Here is a 24,232-nt window from a genome sequence, read left to right as displayed (position 1 = left end):
ACTTCTTGCCGCTGCTCTCTAGCCTTGTGCTCTTTATAGCCGCTGCCAGATTTTACGCCGAGCTGCGTAGAGCGCGAGGCCAAACAATTGTAATAATAAACCAGAAATAAACTCGGTAAAAACACACGTCGTCGTGTTCTCACACTGCCCTCGGGCAGACGAGCGTCACTGATCACGTCAGGCGTGGGAGCGTAACTCCGAAATAGCAGCGTCGACCTTCCAGCGACAACCCCTGGAATTCCTCCTTGCAAAGCTCCTGAGCGAGCCCCCCTTCCTCGGAATCCTTTTCTGGCCCCAAACTCCCAAGTGAGCCCCCATTTTTTGAGTCCCGCCTGTCAGTACGTGATATTGTATAGGGTGGTCCAGATGTCTTATGCCCCCCCCCCCCCATTTCGTTCTCTGAAACGTAATATTATTTAAGTAAGACTTACTTAAAACAGAAATGAATGTGCAAAGGAAAAAAATTGGGGGGAAATGAGGGGTCACGAGACATCTGGACCACCGTGTACAACACCGTCCTCGCACAGCTAAATAATGGGCATCCCTTCACAAGAGAATGGTTCTCGTGTACCAGGGGTCGGCAACCAAAATAAGCATTTTTTTCGAATTCGGTACAAAAAATGTTTCAAGAGCCACAATGGACGTGAATACGAGACGGTCCCTAATCATAAGGTCACGAAGAGTCGCAGTTTGCCGAACCCGGTGTACTGACAAAGGAGCCGAATGAATCTACATGCGGTCTCTAAAACTTTTTATTTTACCAGGGAAGGCCCACTGAGCTGTACAGCTCTTTTTCACAAAGCAAACTGACCACAAATGGTAGCTCAACGAAGTGGCGTATATGAAAACGTATCGCGGTCAAATCCTCTAAACGCGTGTTGATTTTACATGTGAAGGGAAAACCCACGCGACCGCGGGGAGAACATGCAAATTACAAATATACAGGCGTCAGGGTTGGGATCGAGCCCACGACCTCCATACCAGACGAGAGAGTTAACATCTCGCCACCGTGGCGCGCCCCCTTGGGTAAAAACTGTAAATGTATATTACACCACGTATGACTAAATCAACCAGAACGCGTACATTGTCTGAAAATAAGCAGAGTTGAGCCTGAATCGTGTTTAGATACGCGACCAGCACGCGTGACAACTCGGTGGACAGCAAATTGCAATGCAGAAACATCTATTGTTACGTGTACACACTCCTGCGTCTGTTGCTCCCCCACCTTTGGCAGTCGGCGTGGTGAAACATGGTCAAATAACCCCCACGACCCGCACGGCTTCGGTGGGGAACGCCGTCAAGCAGGATCCAGCAGTAGATTAATGAAGAGGGGCTGTGCATGCACGCCTACACAAACCCGCATACTCACAAGGACGTGTACAAAGATCCCCTGTATAGCCTAAACAGATTGTTGGGGCAAGTGCTGTAAGCGAGCACCTATGAAGGCAGCAGCGGCATACGAGGTGGTGGATGACCAGAACCACGCCGGCCGCCTTTGTATCCCCAGTTGGCGATGTTTACAAAACACCAGGTAAGCATTTGAGGCCCGTGACCGGTTCAGATAATCGTCACAACAACCACCATTACCACGGCGCCTGTGCCAGGCTAGGTGCACGTTAAGGCCACATGAAGTGTCGAACGCCCACTGGCAGGAGGTCACGGAACAGACCCAGGTACCATGGGTCGACTGAGGTGGAAATGTTGGATTTGTGCTCCAACACCGGTGTGTTGCTGTACTAGTAACGATTTGGCATGTTGTTTACGTGACAAACATGACTAATTAGCTGTCGGGTGGTGGCGGGTTTAACGACACATTTATATTTACGCGACCTCACCCAAAAAAAACCTTTTTTTGTGGATGACTGGGCCGAATACACCACGTGTGCCCCCTATTGTGAATTTAAACACGTGTGCACGCACGTGACCTCGTGTACAAATCAGCACGTGACCTTCGCCCCCGCGATCACGTGATCTCCGCAAGCTGAGCCAACGTCAACTCGCGGTGTCGGATTAAACTCCTCGATTTAAACGTCGTTTACTCTTTTGAAATCACAACTTTCAAAGATAAACAACTAAAAGACATTGGCACCACGGCGCGGCTTGAAGGCGCTTTCACGTCCTTCATTCGCTAAATATCGCGGCCCTGAGCGAGCAGGTAAGAGGCTCTTCGGGGTAGGAACGGCGCTCGGATAAAATCCCGGCCAGCAGAGGCGAGCCCTGCGCGGCGGGACAAGGAGGCCCAAGGGGGTGGGGGGGGGGGGGTGGTGAGCGGCGGTGGTCCTCTGATGCCACAATTGTTCCAGTCCGTGTACATGCCCCCCACATGGGTTACATCCAACCCGGTGTACATGCCCCCCCACATAGCCTGCACAAGCCTGTGGGCGCAAGTGCTGTTAGCGAGCAGCTCTAAAGACCGGCACACGCGAGGACGGGGAGGTTAACGCCACTCCCGCCTTGCAGTGTCCGTCAGTGCTGATACCAAACTCGGCGCAACACGCGTTCGTGTGTGCGTATGTTGGACTTCTTTCGCACCGTACGTAGCCAAACGTGCTAATCGGAGGTGCGGGGGAAGGACAACTGAACACAAAACAGCTATTCGCAAGAAATGAGGTTTAAATCGCGACTTTCAAAGCGCATAGCTGCAGTGGTTTCCCAATATCGGAAGGAAGAGCGTGCACATTGGCCAAATCACCTGCAATGTCACATCTGGGAAGCTAAGCGGGATTTTGAGCCTGGATAGCGCTTGGGTGGGCGACCACCGTGCACGGACAGGATCATATAGGCTGCTGCTGGGCCACGTGATGAGCAGCAGAGCCCAGGGCAGTAACATTGTACGGTACTGTGTACCTACATCTATGCTCCCCACCTTCACCGACCCGCACAGGCCAGCGTGGTGAAGTATGGTGAGGGCACCCCCGTCGTCTTGCACGGTAAAGGGAAGTCGTCATCCACCAGTTGATTGACATACAGGAGATGCGCTGTACATGTAAACATTCAAATGCATGTAGTCGCAGTACTGGATTCGGTCCAGGTTGCAGTGACACTGCACAGTGCACACCAAATTGATTCAATGGACACCCAAGGCATACTGTAGAGAATCATCTGCTAAGTCAATTGTTAAATCAATCAATGAAACATAAGAATAGGTTTTTACCCTTTTTGGTAATAAAACAGGTGTTAAATATGTAACAAACCAAATAGATACCTTTTGCAAGCAATCAAGTCTGCATTAACCACACGTACTTGTGGTGAACATGCAAACAAACATGCCCTGATAACGTATGCATTGCCTTTGAAACTGAATGGCCTGTACCAGAGACAGCATTCTTTATGGCCTGTCTCCACAGTGTCAGACCAGAGAACGCCAAAAGACGAACAGTACAAATGCATTAATTGAGTAAGCAACACATTCTCTTAGGTTTTTTCGGTAAAGTCACGTAGGTAAAAAATAATAAAATAAAAATAATGAAAATAACTCAATTGTGATTTAATTGAGTTATTTTCATTTATTATTATTTTATTCTTATCATTTTCCTACGTGACTTTACCGAAAAAACCTAAGAGTATGAATCCTTGCAGTCACGAAAGCTTCAAATCTAGAAGCAACACATTGTTGAATCAGTTAACTGGAGAATTTCTGAAAGCGATTGGTTGAATTGGTGGAATGGTTGAATTGATATCACAAATCAATGCATCGTTGGGTAAATTAGGGGCCGTCCATAAATGACGTCACGCACCTAGGAGGGGGGGTTGAGAAATGTGACGTCACATCAAAATGCGCAACTTTAAATAAATATAGACAACACGTTCTGCTTAATGAAATAGACTTTTTAATAAATGTTTTCTCCTACAACATCAGAGTTTAGCGGCTCATTAAATACACACTACGATGACAATAGTTTAAAGCGATTTGAAGCATGTTTTCTTTTTGGGGGGGGGGGGGGCAGAGCTTTGTGACGTCATATTTGAGGGGGTCTGACTTTTTGTGACGCCGTGTGACGAGGAGGGGGGGGGGGTCAAAAATCGCGTGACGTCATTTATGGACGGCCCCTTAGTTGAATTGATATATTGTTGAATCTGTGAATAGTTCAATTTATGACTCAGTTATTTGTTGAGTCAATCATTAAATTGACTAATCAATGCATGATTACATTCATGAACAATTTAATTAACTGAAATTATCTTGACTTCAATTATTGTTTTGGATCAGTGAATGGTTGAATTAATAAACAGTTAAATTTCGATTTAAAGCTTTCGTGACTGCAGGGATTCATCTTCTTGGTTCTTTCGGTAAAGTCACGTAGAAGGGAAGTAATAAAATAATAAAAATAAAACATAATAAAATAAAATAATTCTCACGACGTTTCGGCTACAACGCAAGCAGCCGTCTTCAGGTGAAGAATGAGACACTACCAAACTAGGAGCTTATATATAAGCTGCGTTGGGGGTGGAAGAGCGCCTTAACAAAAAGAATGTGCATATGAAGAGGAATGTAGCATATTCATGGAAAATGCGTAGGCGTTGGGCGGGGGGGGTTTCAAAGTCATATTATGCCCATGCATTATGCAGGATCAGCAGCACCAAGGGGGGGTGCAGGGATTAGCAGTAACAAAGGAAAGGAATGTTAATGATATGTAGCTGCAGTTACTCAACAACCACGTAGAAAACGAAAGTATAAACTACATAAAAAACGAAAGTATAAACTGCATAGCACCATCAGTATACTTACTATACTCTACAATAAGCTGAGTTACTAACAGCAAGTAATACATTACAATTCTACGTCGTAAAAATTCTATAATATGCTTCCATCTAAACTTTATTCTCTTACATCACACGAGCATATACCGTACTATATACTGCCATAGATATCTATGGCATAGATATCTATGGCAGTATATAGTACGGTATATGCTCGTGTGATGTAAGCTGAGTTACTAACAGCAAGTAATACATTACAATTCTACGTCGTAAAAATTCTATAATTTGCTTCCATCTAAACTTTATTCTCTTACATCACACGAGCATATACCGTACGAGCATATACCGATATCTATGGCATAGATATCTATGGCAGTATATAGTACGGTATATGCTCGTGTGATGTAAGAGAATAAAGTTTAGATGGAAGCATATTATAGAATTTTTACGACATAGAATTGTAATGTATTACTTGCTGTTAGTAACTCAGCTTATTGTAGAGTATAGTAAGTATACTGATGGTGCTATGCAGTTTATACTTTAGTTTTTTATGTAGTTTATACTTTCGTTTTCTACGTGGTTGTTGAGTAACTGCAGCTACATATCATTAACATTCCTTTCCTTTGTTACTGCTAATCCCTGCACCCCCCCTTGGTGCTGCTGATCCTGCATAATGCATGGGCATAATATGACTTTGAAACCCCCCCGCCCAACGCCTACGCATTTTCCATGAATATGCTAAATTCCTCTTCATATGCACATTCTTTTTATTAAGGCGCTCTTCCACCCCCAACGCAGCTTATATATAAGCTCCTAGTTTGGTAGTGTCTCATTCTTCACCTGAAGACGGCTGCTTGCGTTGTAGCCGAAACGTCGTGAGAATTATTTTATTTTATTATGTTTTATTTTTATTATTTTATTACTTCCCTTCTACGTGACTTTACCGAAAGAACCAAGAAGATAATAAACAGTTGAATCAATGATTGGTTGACTCAACGGCTGAATGTATAGTTGAATTGATGAAGGGTAAAGTAAACGGTTGAATGAATGGTCAAATTTATAAATATGTAATGAGCAACTTCCACGACACATCGTATAGAGGATACTTCTTATTAATCACACTGGGCACAACACAGGCCAACACTTATTCTTTCTCACACGGAGTACAACACTAGATATTAACGTCTCTACTGGCTACACACAGCCGATCACTCGGCGTGGTCCCATCGCCCTCACTCGGCTACACCGCTGGCTAGCGATGTGACAATGACGGCGATGGAAACCACGCAGGAGATCTTCCACGTGGCCGGACGACGGAGAGAGATGTCGGCGAGCAGCGACGCAGCCAGGACCCAAGGCCCCACACATGAGCCCCGGGTTCGCTTCCCCTTCTATCCCCCCAGGCGTGGCTAGGTCCCGCCTCCGGCCACGCCCTCTCGTGGAACCTTTGAGCAGGTTCCCGGAGTATCACGGCTAGCCCCACCTTATACCTTTGCCCCAGATACACCCCCCTCTCTGATTAGTTGTTACTTAACCATGCCCGTACCTGTGATTCCCCTTCCAGGCCAGCAGGTGTCACCCTGTCATTACAAATATTTTAATCAATGAATGGTTGAATCAGTGAATGGCTAGAATGACGAATAGTTGAATTAATGCATGATTGAATTCATAAATAGTCACGGTAATGAATAGCTGAAACAATGGATGAATTAATGAATATTCAGTAATGCATAGTTGAATGAATAGGTGGATCCGTGAACGGTTGGATCAATATATATTCAAATGAAGTAATAAATAAATGTTTGATTCATTGATTGAGCGGTTTAACCGTACACTGTTAAACCCATGCAACAGTTGAGAATCGGGTTGGCGCGTCGTTTCGCGTGTTTCTCCCCAGGATGTTTGTTTGAACAGTTTAACTGTACTTCGTTAAACCCATGCACAGTTGAGAATCGTTTTCGCGGGCCACTCCGCGCGTGTCTCCCCAGGATGAACGAGGTGAACGCGGCACTGTGCGAGGGTGTGGTGCCGGCATCATACGCACGCCAGGGCCACGAGGCGCGGCGCGCGCACGAGAAGGTCGTGCGCGTGCTGCTTGAGAAGGTGTGGCACACGGGAGACGGGGTCAGCGAGCGACGAAGGAGGCTATGGGGGTGCTTTTGGCACGGAGGTCGCACGGCGGCCGCAAATATCGTGAATCTTTGAATAAGACCTCAAGTTAAATTTTTTGCAATGATAAATGGCAGTAGAACGCATGAGAGTAGGCGCTTCCACTGTATCACGTCGTGCACTGAAAATAGAAATCAGAATGTGTCTTTGTATGTGTGTGTGTCAGTATGCACAGCGTATCCATGTATATGTGGCGACCCAAGTTCGATTCCCGTTCAAAGCCAACAGTGACGATTATCTGAACTGGTCATGGGCCTTCCCTGGTTCGACTGAGCCTCAAATGAGTACCTGGTGCGATGTGTAAACCTTGCCACTAAGGAGACAAAGGCAGCCGGGCATTGTGCTGGCCACACACCCCCTCGTGTAGCGTGCCCGCCTTCATAGGTGCTCGCTAACATCATTTACCCCAATAGTCTTAAGGCTATACGGGGGATGTTTGCCTTTGTCATGCACAGCGTAAGTTGCCAGAGGAAGGCTGGGAGGACCAGACGATCGAGCTGCTGCTGCAGGAGCTGTCCATCATGGACTCGAACAACTTCTTGGGAAACTGCGGCGTTGGGGAGCGTGAGGGCCGTGTGGTTTGTGCTCTCGTGGCCAAAAGACATTACAGGTGAACCGCACTCAAAGACAAATATCCCCAATGTAACTTAAACAGACTAGGGGCAAGTGCTGTTAGCGAGCACCTATGAAGGCTGGCACGTCACACGAGGGGGTGGGTGGTCAGCAACCTGGCCCGGACACGCATACAGACACGTACGTGAACGATAGGTCAGTTTTAATCTTCAATGTAATTCAGGGACTGTCATGTCTTGGTGTGGTGCCTTGCGCCTATCTTGCGTTTGGTGTTGAAACACCTCAAGGAATTTATATTCTTGTGCAATTTGTACTTTATCTATACTTTATTTATTTTTTGTGACTTGCTTACCTTTTGTCTATCTTGCACTCATATCATCTTTTGTATTGTTGATGTAACTTTCTGACCACCCGCCCCTACTAAAGATTCTGATTCTGAGTTTACAACAGCACGTCACGTGGGATTTGTTTAATAGTCATCAGGTGCATGCAGCGTGGAATGAGTTAACTTGTATTTGAATGGGCAAGAGTAAATTTGTGAACGCAGAAAGACGTAGCGCGGTCGTGGGTCTCAAGGGCTGGAGTCTGGGAAACCCTGGTGTAGGTTTGTGTATGGGGAGCATTAGTTGGCGCACTGCGCTCTGAACCCAGTCGCCCGAGTTTGATTCCCGCTCACAACAACCAACTTCAGTGACGAATATCTGAACTGGACTTGGGCCTCTGCTAGGTCGACTCAACCTTAAATGAGGACCTGGTGAGACAATGGCGGCCGGGCACAGTGCTAGCCAACCACCCCTTGTATGCTGCTCCGACCTTAATAATAGGCGCGCGTTAAGAGAACTTGCCCCAACAGCATGTTCAGGGTCACATTGGGGGATCATTGTATATTTGTGTGTGTGTGTGTGACAAGGATGATCCATGGCATCGGGAGGTCAGGTGACATCACAGCTGTGCAACCCAAAGCAGCCGGCTCAAGTCTTCTCAGCAAACTGGCAAACTCAGTCGCCCTGGACGTGATAAGGACCAGCGGTGAGTGAGGCGTGGACATGCGTGCGTACAACAACAAAGATCCCCCGTGTATTCTACACAGGCTGTTGGGTCAAGTGCTGTTCGCGAGCGCCTTTGAAGGCTGGAACTGCACACGAGAGGGTGGGTGGCCAGCACCACGCCCGGTCGCCTTTGTGTGCCGAGTGGTGATGTTTACACATCACACTATGTCCTCATTTGAGGCTGAGTCGACCTAGGCGAGGCCCAGGACCGGTTCAGATAATTGTCACTGGTGTTGGCTGTGAGCAGGAATCGAACTCGGGTCGCCGGGATCGTAGTGCAGCGCGCTAACCATTACATATACATGGATATGCTGCACATCAACAACAACCGCCATTTGCCACTAAGTGGCGGTGACGTCACCACGACGCTTGTGGCAGGCCGTGTGCAACTTGAGGCCACGTGAAGTGTCAAACACCCGCTGGCAGGAGGTCACGGGGCAGACCCAGGTGCCACGGGTCGACTGACTGAGATGACCGAGATGAACGGCTGATGCACCACCTGTGCCCCCTATTGTGTGTGTGTGTGTGGGTATGCTGCACATACCCACACACACACACATACATCAATACACATACACAGGCTGTGTGTGTGTAACCACACGATCCCCCATGTGTGTTCACCAATGCATAAGTGTGTTCACCCCCTGTGTCTGTGTCCATATCTTTCCATTGCACCCATGTGCGTATATATATCTGTGTACACGATGACGTCGCCCAGCGGTAGCTCGTTGGCCACTTATTGCAGAGGTTCGTGGTTCCAATCCCGCAGGCTACCCCGGTTAATACTGCGATGTGCATTCATTAAGTTATCCTATAATGCCACGTGTTTTCATAACGCAAATTGAATTTTTACACCATGAATGTAATAAGGAACACATTTTTATAATGAACAGAACTACGTCGCGCGAGTAGGAATAAGCTGTCGTACAGCTGCCTCGGCGTAGCATCACACAATGCAGGTTGCTGCTCGATGCTTCTAGATGCTACCCACACTCCTCAGTATTTGTTCCGCCTGCGTACACATCTCGCGTGTCGTCGCAGACGGTGCTTTACCCCATGTTACATATTATTTATTTTAACGCGGTGTTCGTCAGAAACGCAACTACTACTGCGATATAGGAGAACAGACTGTATTTACTGTAATATTACTATACGCCTTTTGCTTCACAGTGGACGTTAAAGATCATGTGTGACATCATGCAAAACGAGAAGGCCATTGTGTGCTGGTGTCATGGTTGAATTTTTTTAAAAATTTGAAAAATTACCCTTTACACGAAGCAACATTACCGCCTACTGTAAAACTACTACAGCCTGTGTCTGTGGAGCGCAGCAACATCTTCCTTTTAGACTAGTGCTATCAGAATAATAGCGCCAATAGAAAGTGTGCTAAATTATTACAATTGTAGTGAGTCCAACTGAGTCGCAGACATTGTCTTGGGAGCAAGACTATTACATCAACTCAACACAACATCACGTAACCTACACTCGGGTGTTGAACACCCATCTAACCACGCTACGGCAGAACTAGACACGGTCCCGCTATCCCGGTCCGGACCACGAGCTGGGTCCCTGACTGCGTGGCTAGAGGCTTCTTGAACCTGACGTGGATCTTCTTCACCAACAAACCGAAAAACCCTGAGCCCCTCACGGGGCCCAGTTATATCGGCCCGGGTTGGGGCTAGCTCCGCCCATCGCCCCGCCCACATTCTAGATCTCTCAAGCTCTTTCCCGAAGGCTCCCGAGAGTTCCTCTATGCCACGTGATCACCCAGCGGCCCCGTCCATCGGTGGCCCCCCTCCAATATCATCCGGTCACGTGTCGGCAGGTCAACCAGCGTATCATGCCCGAACGTAACCCTGGCTGGCTAACACTCTCGCTCCCTCACCGGGAGCCCGCACCGCACACTGTACGTGGTGCCTCTGCGCTAACCAGCGCTCACCCAAGCCCCGCTCGGGCTGGTACTGGGCTGCACATAATGACAACATATTATCCGCCGTCGCCTCACAAGCCCTTTACCAAACAGTGAAATTCACAGTCACTACACAATTATTATACATTTGTGCGCTTGTGTGTGCGTGTGTATATGGGCTTCTGTGTGCGTGCATTCGTGTGTATGTGTATGCTTGTTTGTGCGTGCTTGTGCATACATGTGTGTGCGTGGGTGTGTGTGTGCTCTTGTGTGTATATCTGCACGTCTGTGTGTCTGTGCGTGTGTGTCCGTGCAAGTGTGCGTGTTTGTCTTTGTATTGTGCGGAGGTGTGCATGCATGTGCTTGTGTGCGTGCCTGTGTTTGTGTGTGCGTGCATGTGTGCGTGCGTGTGTAGGTGTGCGCAGTGCGAGCGCATGCTTCGTGGTGCCGGTTGCCACGGGCATGGCGCTCTCGCTGAGCTTCACAGCGCTGCGGTCGCACCGCCGCTCCGCTCGCTACGTGCTCTGGCCACGCATCGACCAGAAGTCCTGCTACAAGGCCATGCTGTGTGCCGGTGAGGGCCGTGCTGTGTGCCGGGTGAAGGCCGTGCTGTGTGCCGGGTGAGGGCCGTGATGTGTGCTGATGAGGGCTGTGCTTTGTACTAGCAAAGGCCGGCGAGGGCTGGTGAGGGCCAGGAAGGGCCACGGGGGCTGGGTGGGGTGTAGTGGCAAGTGAGGGTGTAATTAATTATTTGATTTATGGAGACAAAGGTGGTGGTGGCCACACCGTCCCCTCCATAGTTGGTGCACCATGCCGGCCTCCACAGATGCAACTTGCTAACAGCACCTACCCCAGCTGTGTGTGGGCTACATGGAAATGTGTGCATGTCTATGTGTGGGGAGGGTGGTGTCAACGTGGTTAATGCACTTCGCTTCAAACCCGGCGGCCCCATTTCGATTCCCATTAACAGTCAGCACCAGTACCAATTATCTGAACCGGTCCTGCCCCCCCCTAGGTCGACTCAGCCTCAAATGAGTACCCGATGCAATGTGTTAAAAACATCGCCACTCTGGAGACAAAGGCGGACGGGCACGTTGCTAGCCACACCGCTCCGTCATGTGCCGTTCCAGCCTTCACAGGTGCCGCTCGCTAACAGCACTTGCCCCAACAGTCTGTTAAGGTTATACGGGGGATCTTTTGTCTTTGGCGAGGTCTGGAGCCCGTGGTGCTGGAGAACCTGCTGGAGGGGGACGAGCTGCGCACAGACCTCGGGGCACTAGAGGCGGCCGTGGTGGAGTTAGGGGCAGAGAACATTCTGTGTGTCCACTCCACCACCTCCTGCTTCGCCCCACGCACTCCCGACCGGTACGTAGCATCAGCAGCAGCATCATCAGCAGCATCATGAGTAGCAGCATCATCAACAGCAACCACCATCATCAGCAGCAGCATCATCATCGTGACTGTCATCAGATTTCCTCTCTCGGACGCGTTACCCCCTCTGGCTGCCTCTCCGTCTCTTCTAGCCGTGAGCTGTTCTGTCTCACTTGTCTCCACACTCACTACGATGGTCCCAACCTGTGCACATTGACGATGATGTGCAATGATGATATTGACGATGATGACGATCTTTGATAGTGATGATTTTGTTTAATACGTAGTAGGCTTTCGCGACCAATATCCATAATAAAGGGGGTTTCTTTGGGTTAGATTGCATAAATTTGTAGTTAAACCCGCCATCACCCAATACAGCCAATAAGTAGGGTTTGTCACGTGAACAAAACATGCAAATTAGTTGCGAGTTCAGCACACCAGTGTTTTGGAGAGTAAACCCACAACATTTACAATTCGAGTATGACGTTTTAAGCTTGTGATTATAACCAGCCTCATGGCGATTGCCATAAAACCTTTATTAGTGATGATTTTCGTTGATGACAATGATGTTGATGACTATGATGTCGATGATAAGGAAGTTGATGTTGATAATGGTGGTTGATGATGGGTGTGGTTGCTGCATCAGTTTGGAGGAAATCGCTGAGATCTGCAAGCGACACGAAATCCCGCACGTCGTCAACAACGCGTACGGAGTGCAGAGCAGCAAGTGCATGCACCTCATCCAGCAGGTGACTCCTCGCTCACCTCACTCACCTCTTCCAGCAGGTGACTCTTCCTCCTCGCTCACCTCCTCACTCACCTTTTCACTCTCTTCATCCAGCAAATAACTGCATCTCTTCGCCCACCTCATCATGTACATACATTTACATTTGTGCCTGTGCAGTGAGTGGCGGGGCAGTGGTTAACGCACTGCGCTATGATTTCCGCTCACGGCCAACATCGGTGGCAAATATCTGAACCCAGTCCTGGGCCTTCTCTAGTTTGGTCCAGAATCTGGGGATACAAAGGTGGTCGAATGCGGTGCTGCTTACACCACCCCTTCATAGGTGTACCATGCCGGCCTTCATAGGTGCTCGTGAACAGCACTTGTCCCGACTGCCTGTATAGGCTACACAGGGGATCTTTGTCTGTGTGTGCTTGTGTGTGCGGTTGCAGAAGTGTAGCGCGTTACGCTTTGAACCCGGCGACCCAAGTTCGATTCCCGCTCACGGCCAATACCAGTGACGATTATCTGAACCAGTCCTGGGCCTCCCCTAGGTCGACTCAGCCTCATATGAGTACCCGGTGCGATGTGTGTAAACTTCGCCACTGGAGAGACAAAGGCGGCTGGGCATGGCGCTGGCGAACCAACCCCCTCGTGTGCCGTGCCGGCCTTCATAGGTACTAACAGCACTAGCGCCAACAGTCTGTTGAGGCTATAGAGGGGATATTTGTCTGTGTGTGCAGGCTGCGCGTGTTGGCCGGGTGGACGTGTTTGTGCAGAGTCTGGATAAGAACTTCATGGTGCCGGTGGGAGGCGCCATCATCGCTGGCTTCAACCGCGACCTCATCGCTGACATCGGCAAGACCTACCCAGGTACGCAGCTACAAATGTGTCTGCGTGTGTCTGCGCCATGTGCATGTGCACCGTGAGTTCCGCAGGCGTAGCACGGGCTAGAGAAGAGGTGGGTGAGTGTGTGAGTGGGTGGCACCTGACTCAAAATCTGGTAAGGCTATATGGGGGATCTTTGTTGTTTTTGTGAGTAAGTGAGTGAGTGGGTGAGTGGGTGAGTGTGTGTATTTGAGTGAGTGAATGTGTGTGAGTGTGTATGGGGGAGCGGTCGTGTTGTGGTTATCGCTCTGCACTTTGAACCCAGCAACCTGAGTTAAATTCCTGCTCACTACTAAAACCATTATTTATACAGGTCCTGGGCCTCCCATAGGTTGACTCAGCCTCAAATGAGTACCTGGTGTGGTGTGTAAACATTCGCCACTCGGGAGACAAAGGCAGCCAAGCGTGGTGCTGGCCACCTACCCCCTCGTGTGCCATGCCAGCCTTCATAGTTGCTACTCACAGCATTTTCTCCAACATTGTGTTAAGACTATACAGGAGATCTTTGTCTTTATGTAGTGAGTCCAACTGAGTCGCAGACGTTGTCTTGGGAGCAACACTATTTATTACATCAACTCAATATAACATAACCTATACTCGGGAGTTGAGCACCCATCTAACCACGCTACGGCAGAACTAGACACGGTCCCGCTATCCCGGTCCAGACCACAAGCTGGATCCCGGACCGCGTGGCTAGAGGCTTCTTCAACCCGACGTGGATCTTCACTCACCAACAGTCAAGAACCCAGAGCCCCACACGGGGCCCCCGTTATATCGGCCCGGGCTGGGGCTGGCTCCGCCTCTCGCCCTGCCCACCTTCTCGATCTCTCTGGCCCTTTCCCGAAGGCTCCCGAGAGCTCCTCTATACCACGTGACCACCCAGCGGCCCCCGTCCACCGGTGGTCCCCCTCCAATATCATCCGGTCACGTGTCGGCAGGTCAACCAGCGTATCATGCCCCAACGTAACCCTGGCTGGCTGACACTCTCTCTCGCTCCCTCACCGGGAGCCCGCACCGCACACTGTACGTGGTGTCTCCGCGCTAACGAACGCTCACCCAAGTCCCGCTAGGCCTGGTACTATACCCAGTAACCGGGCTGCACATAATGACAACATATTATCTGCCGTGGCCTCGCAAGGACGGCACCACACAGTGACATTCACAGTCACTACATTTGTATGTATTTTGGAATTATTTTACACACTGTACATAGCCAACCATGCTAATCATGCTGCATAAATTGTTTTAATATGAAAATCGAATGCACGATTCTGTTTACTGTTCACGATCTGACTGCCTGTCTCATCTGCTCTGTTCCGTTACTTCAATCGATAACTCTAGGGTCAAAGATTTAGCAATTTAAATCTTCATGACCCACCACCCTGCGTCTTCCGCGTTTACCAATTGAACTTAATTCACATGCAAATTAAGTCCGTTACACGCTGAACACTGCACGCGTCTTTGTTTTTTCTCATCAGGCCGTGCGTCTGCCGCCCCGTCGATGGACTTCCTCATGACCATGCTGTCCCTGGGCCAGCGTGGATACAAACGCCTCCTCGCGGAGCGCAAGGTGCGCCCCGCTGCCGGATGAAAGCCTCGACGCACCGTGTCGGCCGCGGGGGTTGTTTGACCGTACTTCACAACGCTGGTCAGTGCGGGCTGGTGAAGCGTGGTGGGGAAGGGGAAGAGGATGGGAGAGAGGGAGGTGGCACCCACCAACCCCAGGACTGGTTCAGATTTATCTCTAGCTACTGATATTAGCCGTGGCCAGGAATTTAACTCAGGTCTGCGGGTTCGTTGCGCGGTTTGATGCTCGGACTTCCTGTGCGTGCATCAAGTCGCACGCGTAGGGATCGGTTGTGCACAGATTTAGACGAACAATATCGCACCCATAATCGAGGTTTTTGGGTTAGATCGTGTAAATATATAAATGTGTCATTAACCACCCGACACAGCCAACTAGTAAAGGTTGTCACGTAAACAGAACATGCCAATTTGTCACTAGTACAGCACACCGGTGTGTTGGAGAGCCAAGCCACAACATTTACAAACCGAGTACGACGTTTCGCCAGTAATTACAACTAGCTTCATCAGGCGACAGACAGATTTGTGGAGAAGTCTTACTGTTTCGTTCCTTATATAGAGGCATCGATGTGTTGGCCACCCTTCTGCACTCTTGCACAATGTGGGGGGGGGAGATTACTGATGCATGTGCATTATGCGAGCCCTTTGAACTTGGCCTTCCTGTCTAGTGTTTATTAAAATAGCCCTACCACCGGTAATCCCTATTGAAGTACGCTGCCCTTTGTAGGCATGCATTTTAATCGTGTATTCTTTGATGATTCGCTTCCTCGCAGCACTAAAACGGTAGCTATCTGAACAGTTAAAGTTAATTAGATTTCTTTCAATTTCTATGGATTCTCTCATTAGTCTTGGCCAGTAGTAGCTAGTTTTGCACAAAACTTCAACATTATCAAAATCAATTGTGTCCTTGTTGCAACGCATGTTCTGCTACTGCTGGCAGTTGGATTTGGGAGAATTTAATATTTCTCTGATGTTATTTTAGTCTCGTGCTGATCATTCGTCGTGTTTGCCCAACATAACATTTACCACACGTGCAGTTAATCCTGTACACACCTTCTGTTGATAGCTTCGGTAATACATATTTTGTACCAGATATTAAATTCTGTATTTTATGTACCGTGCCAAATCTGACTGATGTTTTGTTTTTCCAAACATCTGGCTAGTTTATCAGTTACTCCCGCAATGTACGGTATTTTGATCGTTTTAATTACTTGGGCAGTTTCGATGCTCTTGTTATTTGATTTGGTTTTGGTATTCAATGCCCTGTTGATTTGTGCATCATTGTAGCCGCTCATTTGCAGCGCTTCTTTAACATGTTGAATTTCACTTCTCAGACTGTCACAATCTGACACTTTCTTAGCTCGATGAATGAGCATCTTGATAAGAGCAGATTTCTGTGCGGGGTGATGGTGTGACTCTGCATTCAGATAGACGTCAGTGTGCGTTTTCTTTCGGTAAACACGGTTTTTTTTACCATTTCTACCCCGTAAAATAACACAACATTTCTCCCCCGTAAAATAACACACCGGTGTGCTGTCCTAGTGACAAATTGGCATGTTCTGTTTACGTGACAACCCTTACTAGTTGGCTGTGTCAGATGGTATTGGTCGCGAAAGCCGATGTGTTAAATTTCACACCCATAAATCTCAACGTCCATGTGTAGGAGATATACACATGTGAGTGTGTCCGTATATAGGCAATGTACACATACCTGGAGAACAAGATGAAAGTGCTGGCCCTGGAGAACGGAGAAAAGCTGCTACACACACCGCACAACCCCATATCCCTGGGTACGCACACACTGGGACCAAGACAGAGATCCCCTGTTGGGGAAAGTGATGTTAGTGACTAGCAACTGTGAAGGCATACATGACACATGAGGGGGTGGGTGGCCAGCTCCATGCCCAGCCGCCTTTGTCTCCCCAGTACTAATATTAAACACTGGTACACACACACGGGTGACGCATGGATACATGGATGTGCATACACGCAAGTACGAACACATGGACATTCATACACGAGTGTACGTGCACAGGTACACACATATGTACACACATGCACACACACAAAGAAATACAAAGATCTCTTTTGCATCCTGCATAGGCGGTAGGGGGTGAGTTGTTAGAGAGCATCTATTAAGGTCTGCATGGGGCAGAATGGGGTCAGGAGCACCATGGCTTCCCAACACGTGTAACCATGTGTGTCTCCATGTGTACCGGTGTATCTGTCTGTGGTCGTGTGTATACCTTTTTGACTATATGTATCCGTGTGTGTCCGTGTGTGTGTCCGTGTGTATAGCGATGTCCATGAGCTCCCTACCTCCAGCTGTTGTGACGCAGCTGGGCTCCATGCTGTTCACAAGACAAGTGTCCGGCGCCAGGTTGGTGCAGTTTCCTGTATCGATTCATCGACTCCGGTTCGTTAGACGCGATGCTTCCGCTGCGTGACGATGAATTTTCCTCGTGTGTCTCTTAACCTCGGTGAATGTACTTAACCTCGGTGAGTGTACTGGCAGTCTATAATGTAGATTGTAGCCTGGTTTTTAAGCTTGGTGAGCGTATTGGCATTCTATAATGTAGACTGCAGCAATGGTTATGAAACTGAGTGAGTGTACTGGCAGTCAATAATGTAGACTGTAGCCTGGTTCTTAACCTGAGTGAGCATACTGGCAGTCTATAATTATAGAATGCCAATATGCTCACCAAGCTTAAAAACCAGGCTACAGTCTACATTATAGACTGCCAATACACTCACTCCGAGTAAGAACCAGGCTACAGTCTACATCCGGGTGCATTCCGTCCCCCTCATCGTGTCCCCGAACGCCCCCCTCCACCCCCTGCAGAGTGGTCCCGCTGGGCGGGGTGACGCAGACGGTTGGCGGACGCGAGTTCCACGGCTTCATGTCGCACTCGCCTTGCTACCCCGTCGCCTACCTCAACGCCGCTGCAGCCATCGGCATGACGCAGGCGGACGTGGGCGCCTTCACGTCGCGCCTGTCCCGCTGCCTCGACGCGCTGCGACGCGACGCGTGCAGGAAGAGCAGCGGCATCAATTCGGACGGAGACGGTGCAAACCCAAATCCCGGTGACAAAGGTGGCGGCCAAGCAAATTCGGGCAGCAAGGACACCAACCAGGAGGGTGGTGGCGAAGACGACGACGGTGATGACGACGGTGATGACGATTTTGGTGACGATGCTGACGTAGAACAGGAAGGTGACGTCCGTTGTGAAGCCGGAAGCGATTCTGGTGGCAGAACAGGGAGCCATGTCCGATGTGCAGGAAGTGATGTCAGAGATTTAGGAAGCGCTGGTACGGATCAAAGAAGTAATGTCAGAGATACAGTAAGTGATGGCGCAAATAAAGGAAGTGATCTCAAAGAAGCAATTCCAGGGGTTGAGGGGGAGAGTGGCGGTAGGGGAGAGTGAAGGTGTCGGGGACCTGAGCATGCAGCGAGCAGCACGGCGCTAAGGAGACAACGGCTGAGGGAAGAATTTCAGCGGCGAAGGGCGGTGACTTTATCAGAGAAATATGGAGCTGCCTGAGGATTAGCTCCTGTAAATGACGGTTACAGTGAATAATTCCACTGGTTGCCGAGACTCGTCTCAGTTGATTAATCTGATTCTGGTAATCGTGTTGATCAAGCGGGAAACCGGAGCAAGACTATTGCAAGCAAGGAAGATGGAACCCCGCAAATGATTTGGTGCTCGTTCAGTAACACTTTCCGACCGGGGGTAGTAGTGAAGCCTTTATACATTGCCTCCGTCTGTCCGTAACGAGAAGACGCTCTAGCTCTCGCAAAGATGATCCGATAAGAACCAAACTGTAGCGTACAGTTGTGTCGCTATGAGGGACTTGAGGCCCTCGAGAAAAAAAAAAACGGCCAAATTGATAAAAGTTTTTGCCTAAAATTTGGAAATAAAAACAAGCGCTCGACGGGACTTGCAGGGCGTTCTGCTTCCTGTGCGCTTGGTGTGAGGGACGACCGTTGCCATGTCACTCTTCTAACACCGGACAAGCCCGTGTTGGGAAGCTTTACAGAATCCCTGCATGTGCATGATTTTTGCTTATTTCCGATCAAAGAATCGAAATATCCATTGCAGGTACTATTATTATTATGTAGCTACAAATTCATTTTGTTAAGTTTGTTGAGCTGGTTGGCCAGGATTGGTCAAAAACCTAGCCCACTTTTCACACAGGCAACTGGAGAGCGCAGACTAATTATTACTAACCTAACATTAAAACTAACAATAACATATTTAAGAATCAGAATAGACCAATACATATATACTCTTTAAAATAGTAATTAAAATAACAATATTAAACTTTAAATCTAATTAATGGTCCTCAAACTATTTTCTTGGGTCTTTCGGTAAATTCACGTAAATAGGTTCAAAGAAAATAACAAAAAACTACGACGTTTCGATCGCAACACAAGCGTATGTCATCGGGAAGAAAAAAAGAGGGGGACAGCTGCTGAGGCAAACTGTTTTAAAGGGTTAAAATAGGTGTTGCCCAAGGGTCATAAACGAAGTGGGCGGGGCTAGTGATGTTACTGTGAGAGGTTAGCATGGTAGTGGAGGATCACAGAGCAGCAACGTCGAGCAAGGTGACTGTTTAAGTGTGGGAAAGTTAACCTTTTAATGTAAAGTCAGAGAGCCGAAAATAACAACTAACATCGGAAAGTGGTAGGATGGGAACATCACAGCCAGTTATGAGTTAAACTGGTTGATAAGTCCTTCCAATGATTACTCAGTTTATACCCATCTTCTCGATTGAAGTTGTGTCTGTATATGTGGATGGCTTCATGAACGAATCTTTGTTGATAGCCAGTGGGTTTGCAAAGCACCTTCGTCTTAGAGAAATCAATTTCGTGTGAGCCCATCACATTAAAACAATGATCAGCCACGGCCAAGGTATTGGTCCTACCGTGTTGCAGATCTGCCTTATGTTCACGAACATAGTCCGAGACATGTTGCTTAGTTTCCTCAATGTAACTACTGCCACAGACACAGCTTAGTTTGTAGACGCCGGGGTATTGCCTGTCAGGGATCACATCCTTCACAGATGGGATCAGATCACGAATTTTATGTACTGTGTTAAATCGAACCTGGATCTTGTGTTTGCTCATGATTTTGGAGATCTTTTTGGTGACCCCTGCTATGTATGGCAAGGTGATGGTTTTGATTGGGTCCTCAGATGGTTCTTTCCCAACGGTTGGGGTAATAGCTTTACGGATTGTGTAGTCTGAATATCCATTCATTTACATGCTAATTTCTCACGTTAACATCACTAGCCCCGCCCACTTCATTTATGACCCTTGGGCTACACCCATTTTTTTAAACCTTTAAAACAGTCTGCCTCAGCAGCTGTCCCCCTCTTTTTTCTTCCTGATGACGAACGCTCGTGTTGCGATCGAAACGTCGTAGTTTTTTATTTTTTGTTATTTTCTTTGAACCTATCTACATGACTTTACCGAAAGACCCAAGAATATGAATTCCTGCAGTAACGAAAGCTTTAAGTCAAGGTCCTCAAACTATCCGAGACACTTGTTCCAGTGCCCAACCAGGCTATTATTATTTAATTTAGAAACACCGTGAGCATCAAATTTAGCGCCACGAGGAAAATGTTTGCAATTTAAAAGCAGTTACTAGAAGGCAATCGATCTGGGTGAGAATGGAAAGTACATTTTCCCTTAAAATTATAATTTTAGTAAATAAAATATTGCATGTGAACAGGATACATGGTAAGAGCTTTGCGTGTTCTATGCTGATTTATATATTTTGTCCTTTTCCCCAATGGTATCCCGATCACGCCGTCGGTATCCCGATCACGCCGTCAGCATCGCGCTTTGAAACGAACAATCTATTCAAAAGCGAATATCACAGAACTACCTCTTGAGATCTCAAGTGACCTCTGGTCCTCACACAGTAGAGGGCAGCACTTTCCCATCCGCTCTGCTACACAGAGAGAGATGTTGGTCGCACTGCAGTCACACCAATATTTGGAATTTTGCCAATTTATGTGCAGGACCACATTTTAAAGTGACGGCTTTTTTTGTGCAGTCATTGGTGACCGGGCTGAGACCATGCACTTGAGAAACCCGTTTTTTAATCACAGCTCAATCTCTGCGAGCCTGCTAGGGGGTCTCATGTAATTCTGATTTCCGCCTGACTTTAAATTGGCCCTCTTATCTGTATGCAGTGCTGTCCTTGTGGACTACTGCCCCCCAGTTAACAGACTGGGGGACGCAAACAAGATATTGGAGCCCCCTCCCCCCACTGCTACACCCGCATGGTCAGGAGCCGCATTCAGGAGCCAAGCAAAAAAAGGGGAAAACCTATTCTCATATTTTGGTACTGGCAAAGGAGGTCCCATGATGTAGATGCTCAGCCCGAGCTCTCATTACTCTGATAGTGCATTGTCTTTGGGCTGTACGCCTTTGGACATTCTCTGGTCTAACACCGTTTGAGACGAGGCTCAAAAGAAAGATGTCTCTGGTGTGGACCAATCAGTTTCAAGGACAATGCATATATTTTTTGGTTTGCATTCTGACCACATTTATTGCAGTTAATGCAGACATTATTCCTTGTAAAAGGTTTCAGTTTGGTGTTTTAACATCTTAACACCTGTAAAAGTCGCCAGAAAAAAGGGGGAAACCCTATTATATTTTGGTACTGGCAAAGGAGGTCCCTTGAGGCCTTTAGATGTTACCTAAAAGTCAGAGTGCATTCGATGTTGCACACCGAGGGGGCGTCACTGCAGTGACGTCACCGTCGCGCGATGACGGTGACGTGGTCGGACAATGCACGGATTAATTTAATCACTTATACTGAGTGAAGTTGTGCTGCTGCATTGGCAGTGGTACACAATTAGCAACAGCAAACTCAACTCAGTCGTCAATAACAACCCTGTGTGTGTGGCCTTAAGAGATAAGTAATATTTTAAAATAACTTTTTTTAAACACGCTTTAATGAAATGTACCGTACGAGTAATGGCAGAACTCCACGACTCCAGGAAGTGGCCCCGAAGCTTGCCATAACGTAAGGGGCTGTGGTTATTTACAGCCAACGTGAGTTGAGCGTGGACAATTAGACCCAAGCCGGAACATAAGATATAAAAGATTGCTTAATTTTTTTATTTTAATGATAGAATATAGTATTGTCATCAGTATGACATACGTATACCAAGTTTACAGTCGATACGACATTGGGAAGTGGGTTAAAATTGAGTTACAAGATTTGAGTTAAATAAAAGCGTGTAAAAAGATACACGAGGCGACGTTTCGGGCACGTATATGCCATAAAGATACATGCAATTTAGCAGGGCCATTGCTCCAAACATCGCCTGTTAATATATTGTTTCCTTTCAAAGCTACACACACACACGGTGTTGTCATTGACGAATATGTTGAGTTTGCTTTGTGAATCAATTTAGATCGCGAGAAACGCTGCGAATTGATTGGACAATTTAACACTCAACGTTTTGCCCACTTGATGTAGGTCCCGCCCCTTTGCTAGTTTAAGCCAATCGAAATTGAGAATTTAGACTGCCTACTCGTAAGCCCCGCCTTTTATAAGTCGATAACCAACCAAAACGGAGGCATTATGCTCAACCTACTCCATTTAAGTCCTGCCCTTCATCCCAGTCAATTACCCCGCCTACTCGCTGTCAGCACCGCCCCTCAGTGAGAGCCAATCAGAATCCACTTCAACTTTGAGGGGGCGAGGCCTCTACGCCGCAATTGAGGCCGAGCCACGCCCCCCAGTGAGCACGCCAGCCAATCAGGAGGCAGCGAAGCGGTGGCCCGCGATCAGTTGCTCCGCACGCACCTGGCACCGTTTCGGAGTAGAACCCAGATTACGAGCTCTGCGGCTCCACACAGGTGAGCGGGTAAGTGGGTTCGTGTGTTGTTGTGACCTGCAGCGTGGTGGTTGTGTGAGTGAGTGTATTCTTGTGACCTGCAGCGTGGTGGTTGTGTGAGTGATTGGGTGATTGTGTGTTGTTGTGACCTGCAGCGTGGTGGTTGTGTGAGTGAATGTATTCTTGTGACCTGCAGCGTGGTGGTTGTGTGAGTGATTGGGTGATTGTGTGTGTTGTTGTGACCTGCAGCGTGATGGTTGTGTGAGTGATTGGGTGTGTGGGGTGTTGTAACCTGCAGCGTGGTCGTTGAACACTGGTGGATGACACAAAACGGTTGTCCGGTAGACCGAGTCCTCGACACCGGTGGACGAATCAATGAGTGAAGTTCACGGAAACCGTGGCCATGGTAGTAGCGATGGAAGAGTGATAAGGGGGCGACTGACCGCCGGTGAGCGAGGGATTGGATTGAATGAGTGCGTGTATTGTATATGTGTTAATGAGTACCTTGTGCGGTGTGTAACGCATCCGCTATGGAGAGATAAAGACGGTCGGGCGTGTTGCTGGCCGCAGCACCCCTCATGGATGTGCCGTGCCGGCCTTCATAGGTGCTCACTAACAGCACTTGCAGACAATGATTTAAGGCCAAGTCAATCTAGCGGAGATGGTTTACCGTGAGCGGAAATCGAACTCGGATTGTCGAGTTCGTCGTGGAGCGCGCTCAGCATTGCATTCCAAAGATCCCCCTATATCCTTAACACACTGTTCGGGCCGTGTGTACCGACCCGTTTGTCGTGTCGGACTTCTTATAGGAGCTCGCTAACAGCGCTTGCTTCAACAGTCTGTGTAGGCTAAATCAGGATCTTGAGTTTATGTATTACCTCTCTGTATCTTATCAATCTTGTGGGTATGTATGCGTGTGGACACTACCTGACCTAATGCATGTATGCATGTTGAACTTCTTTCGCACCATACATACCCAACAAAGTTCCACGTTTTCTCGCCCACAGTTATACCCTCTCTCTCGCTTGCGAAACATGGACCCCTCTGAAAGAACATCTGCGCGAGTTTGAAACATTCAGGCTGCCCTGCCGACGATCCGTCCTGAGTTTAACCAGACTGGATTGGATTGTGTGAGGAGCTCACAGATCACTGAAAGATCTGGACACAGTCCAACCAGTGAGCACCTCTGGTAGGCGAGGCTGCGTTGGCTGTGTCACGTAACCCGCGCTCAGACACATCAATCATCTGTTTTGGCTAGATAGCTTCTGGTTCAGCTAAAAGGGCATGACACGGGGTAGAGAGGAGACGAGCTGATGTCGTACGGGAGGTTGTGGAGCTGATTGGACTTGCCACTGACTGTTACACGGAGTCTCGTGTAGGACGCTACTGAGCTGTTGGAAGCAG

At 48.2% G+C, this 24,232-nt stretch overlaps 2 protein-coding genes across 4 annotated transcripts in view; both read left to right on the top strand.

The window, feature by feature from the left end:
- Nucleotides 1–1,964: 1,964 nt before the first annotated feature.
- Nucleotides 1,965–20,715, top strand: SEPSECS (Sep (O-phosphoserine) tRNA:Sec (selenocysteine) tRNA synthase). Its single transcript, XM_061548753.1, has 12 exons — nucleotides 1,965–2,155; nucleotides 6,690–6,804; nucleotides 7,326–7,480; nucleotides 8,354–8,472; nucleotides 10,817–10,975; nucleotides 11,613–11,766; nucleotides 12,419–12,521; nucleotides 13,240–13,369; nucleotides 14,863–14,954; nucleotides 16,665–16,758; nucleotides 17,267–17,348; nucleotides 17,811–20,715. The coding sequence occupies exons 2-12, from the start codon at nucleotides 6,691–6,693 to the stop codon at nucleotides 18,391–18,393; spliced, it is 1,785 nt and encodes a 594-aa protein (XP_061404737.1). The 5' UTR covers nucleotides 1,965–2,155; nucleotide 6,690; the 3' UTR covers nucleotides 18,394–20,715.
- A 2,038-nt stretch (nucleotides 20,716–22,753) lies between these two features.
- Nucleotides 22,754–24,232, top strand: part of LOC133340456 (rho-related BTB domain-containing protein 1-like) — a 30,169-nt gene continuing 28,690 nt past the window's right edge. The window contains exon 1 of one of the 3 annotated variants that reach the window (XM_061548723.1): nucleotides 22,754–22,850. The gene's annotated coding sequence lies outside the window, so the exon portion shown is untranslated. Of the gene's footprint in view, nucleotides 22,859–23,839; nucleotides 24,005–24,232 lie in introns of those variants that run through there. The other 2 variants (XM_061548741.1, XM_061548732.1) reach the window with 2 other exon arrangements.

Source organism: Lethenteron reissneri, chromosome 2, assembly GCF_015708825.2.
Source record: "Lethenteron reissneri isolate LAM-NWPU_2019-01 chromosome 2, ASM1570882v1, whole genome shotgun sequence".
Classification (NCBI taxonomy): domain Eukaryota; kingdom Metazoa; phylum Chordata; class Hyperoartia; order Petromyzontiformes; family Petromyzontidae; genus Lethenteron; species Lethenteron reissneri.
The sequence above is the reverse complement of the archived record's forward strand: the minus strand, read 5'-3'. Positions and strand labels throughout refer to the sequence as shown.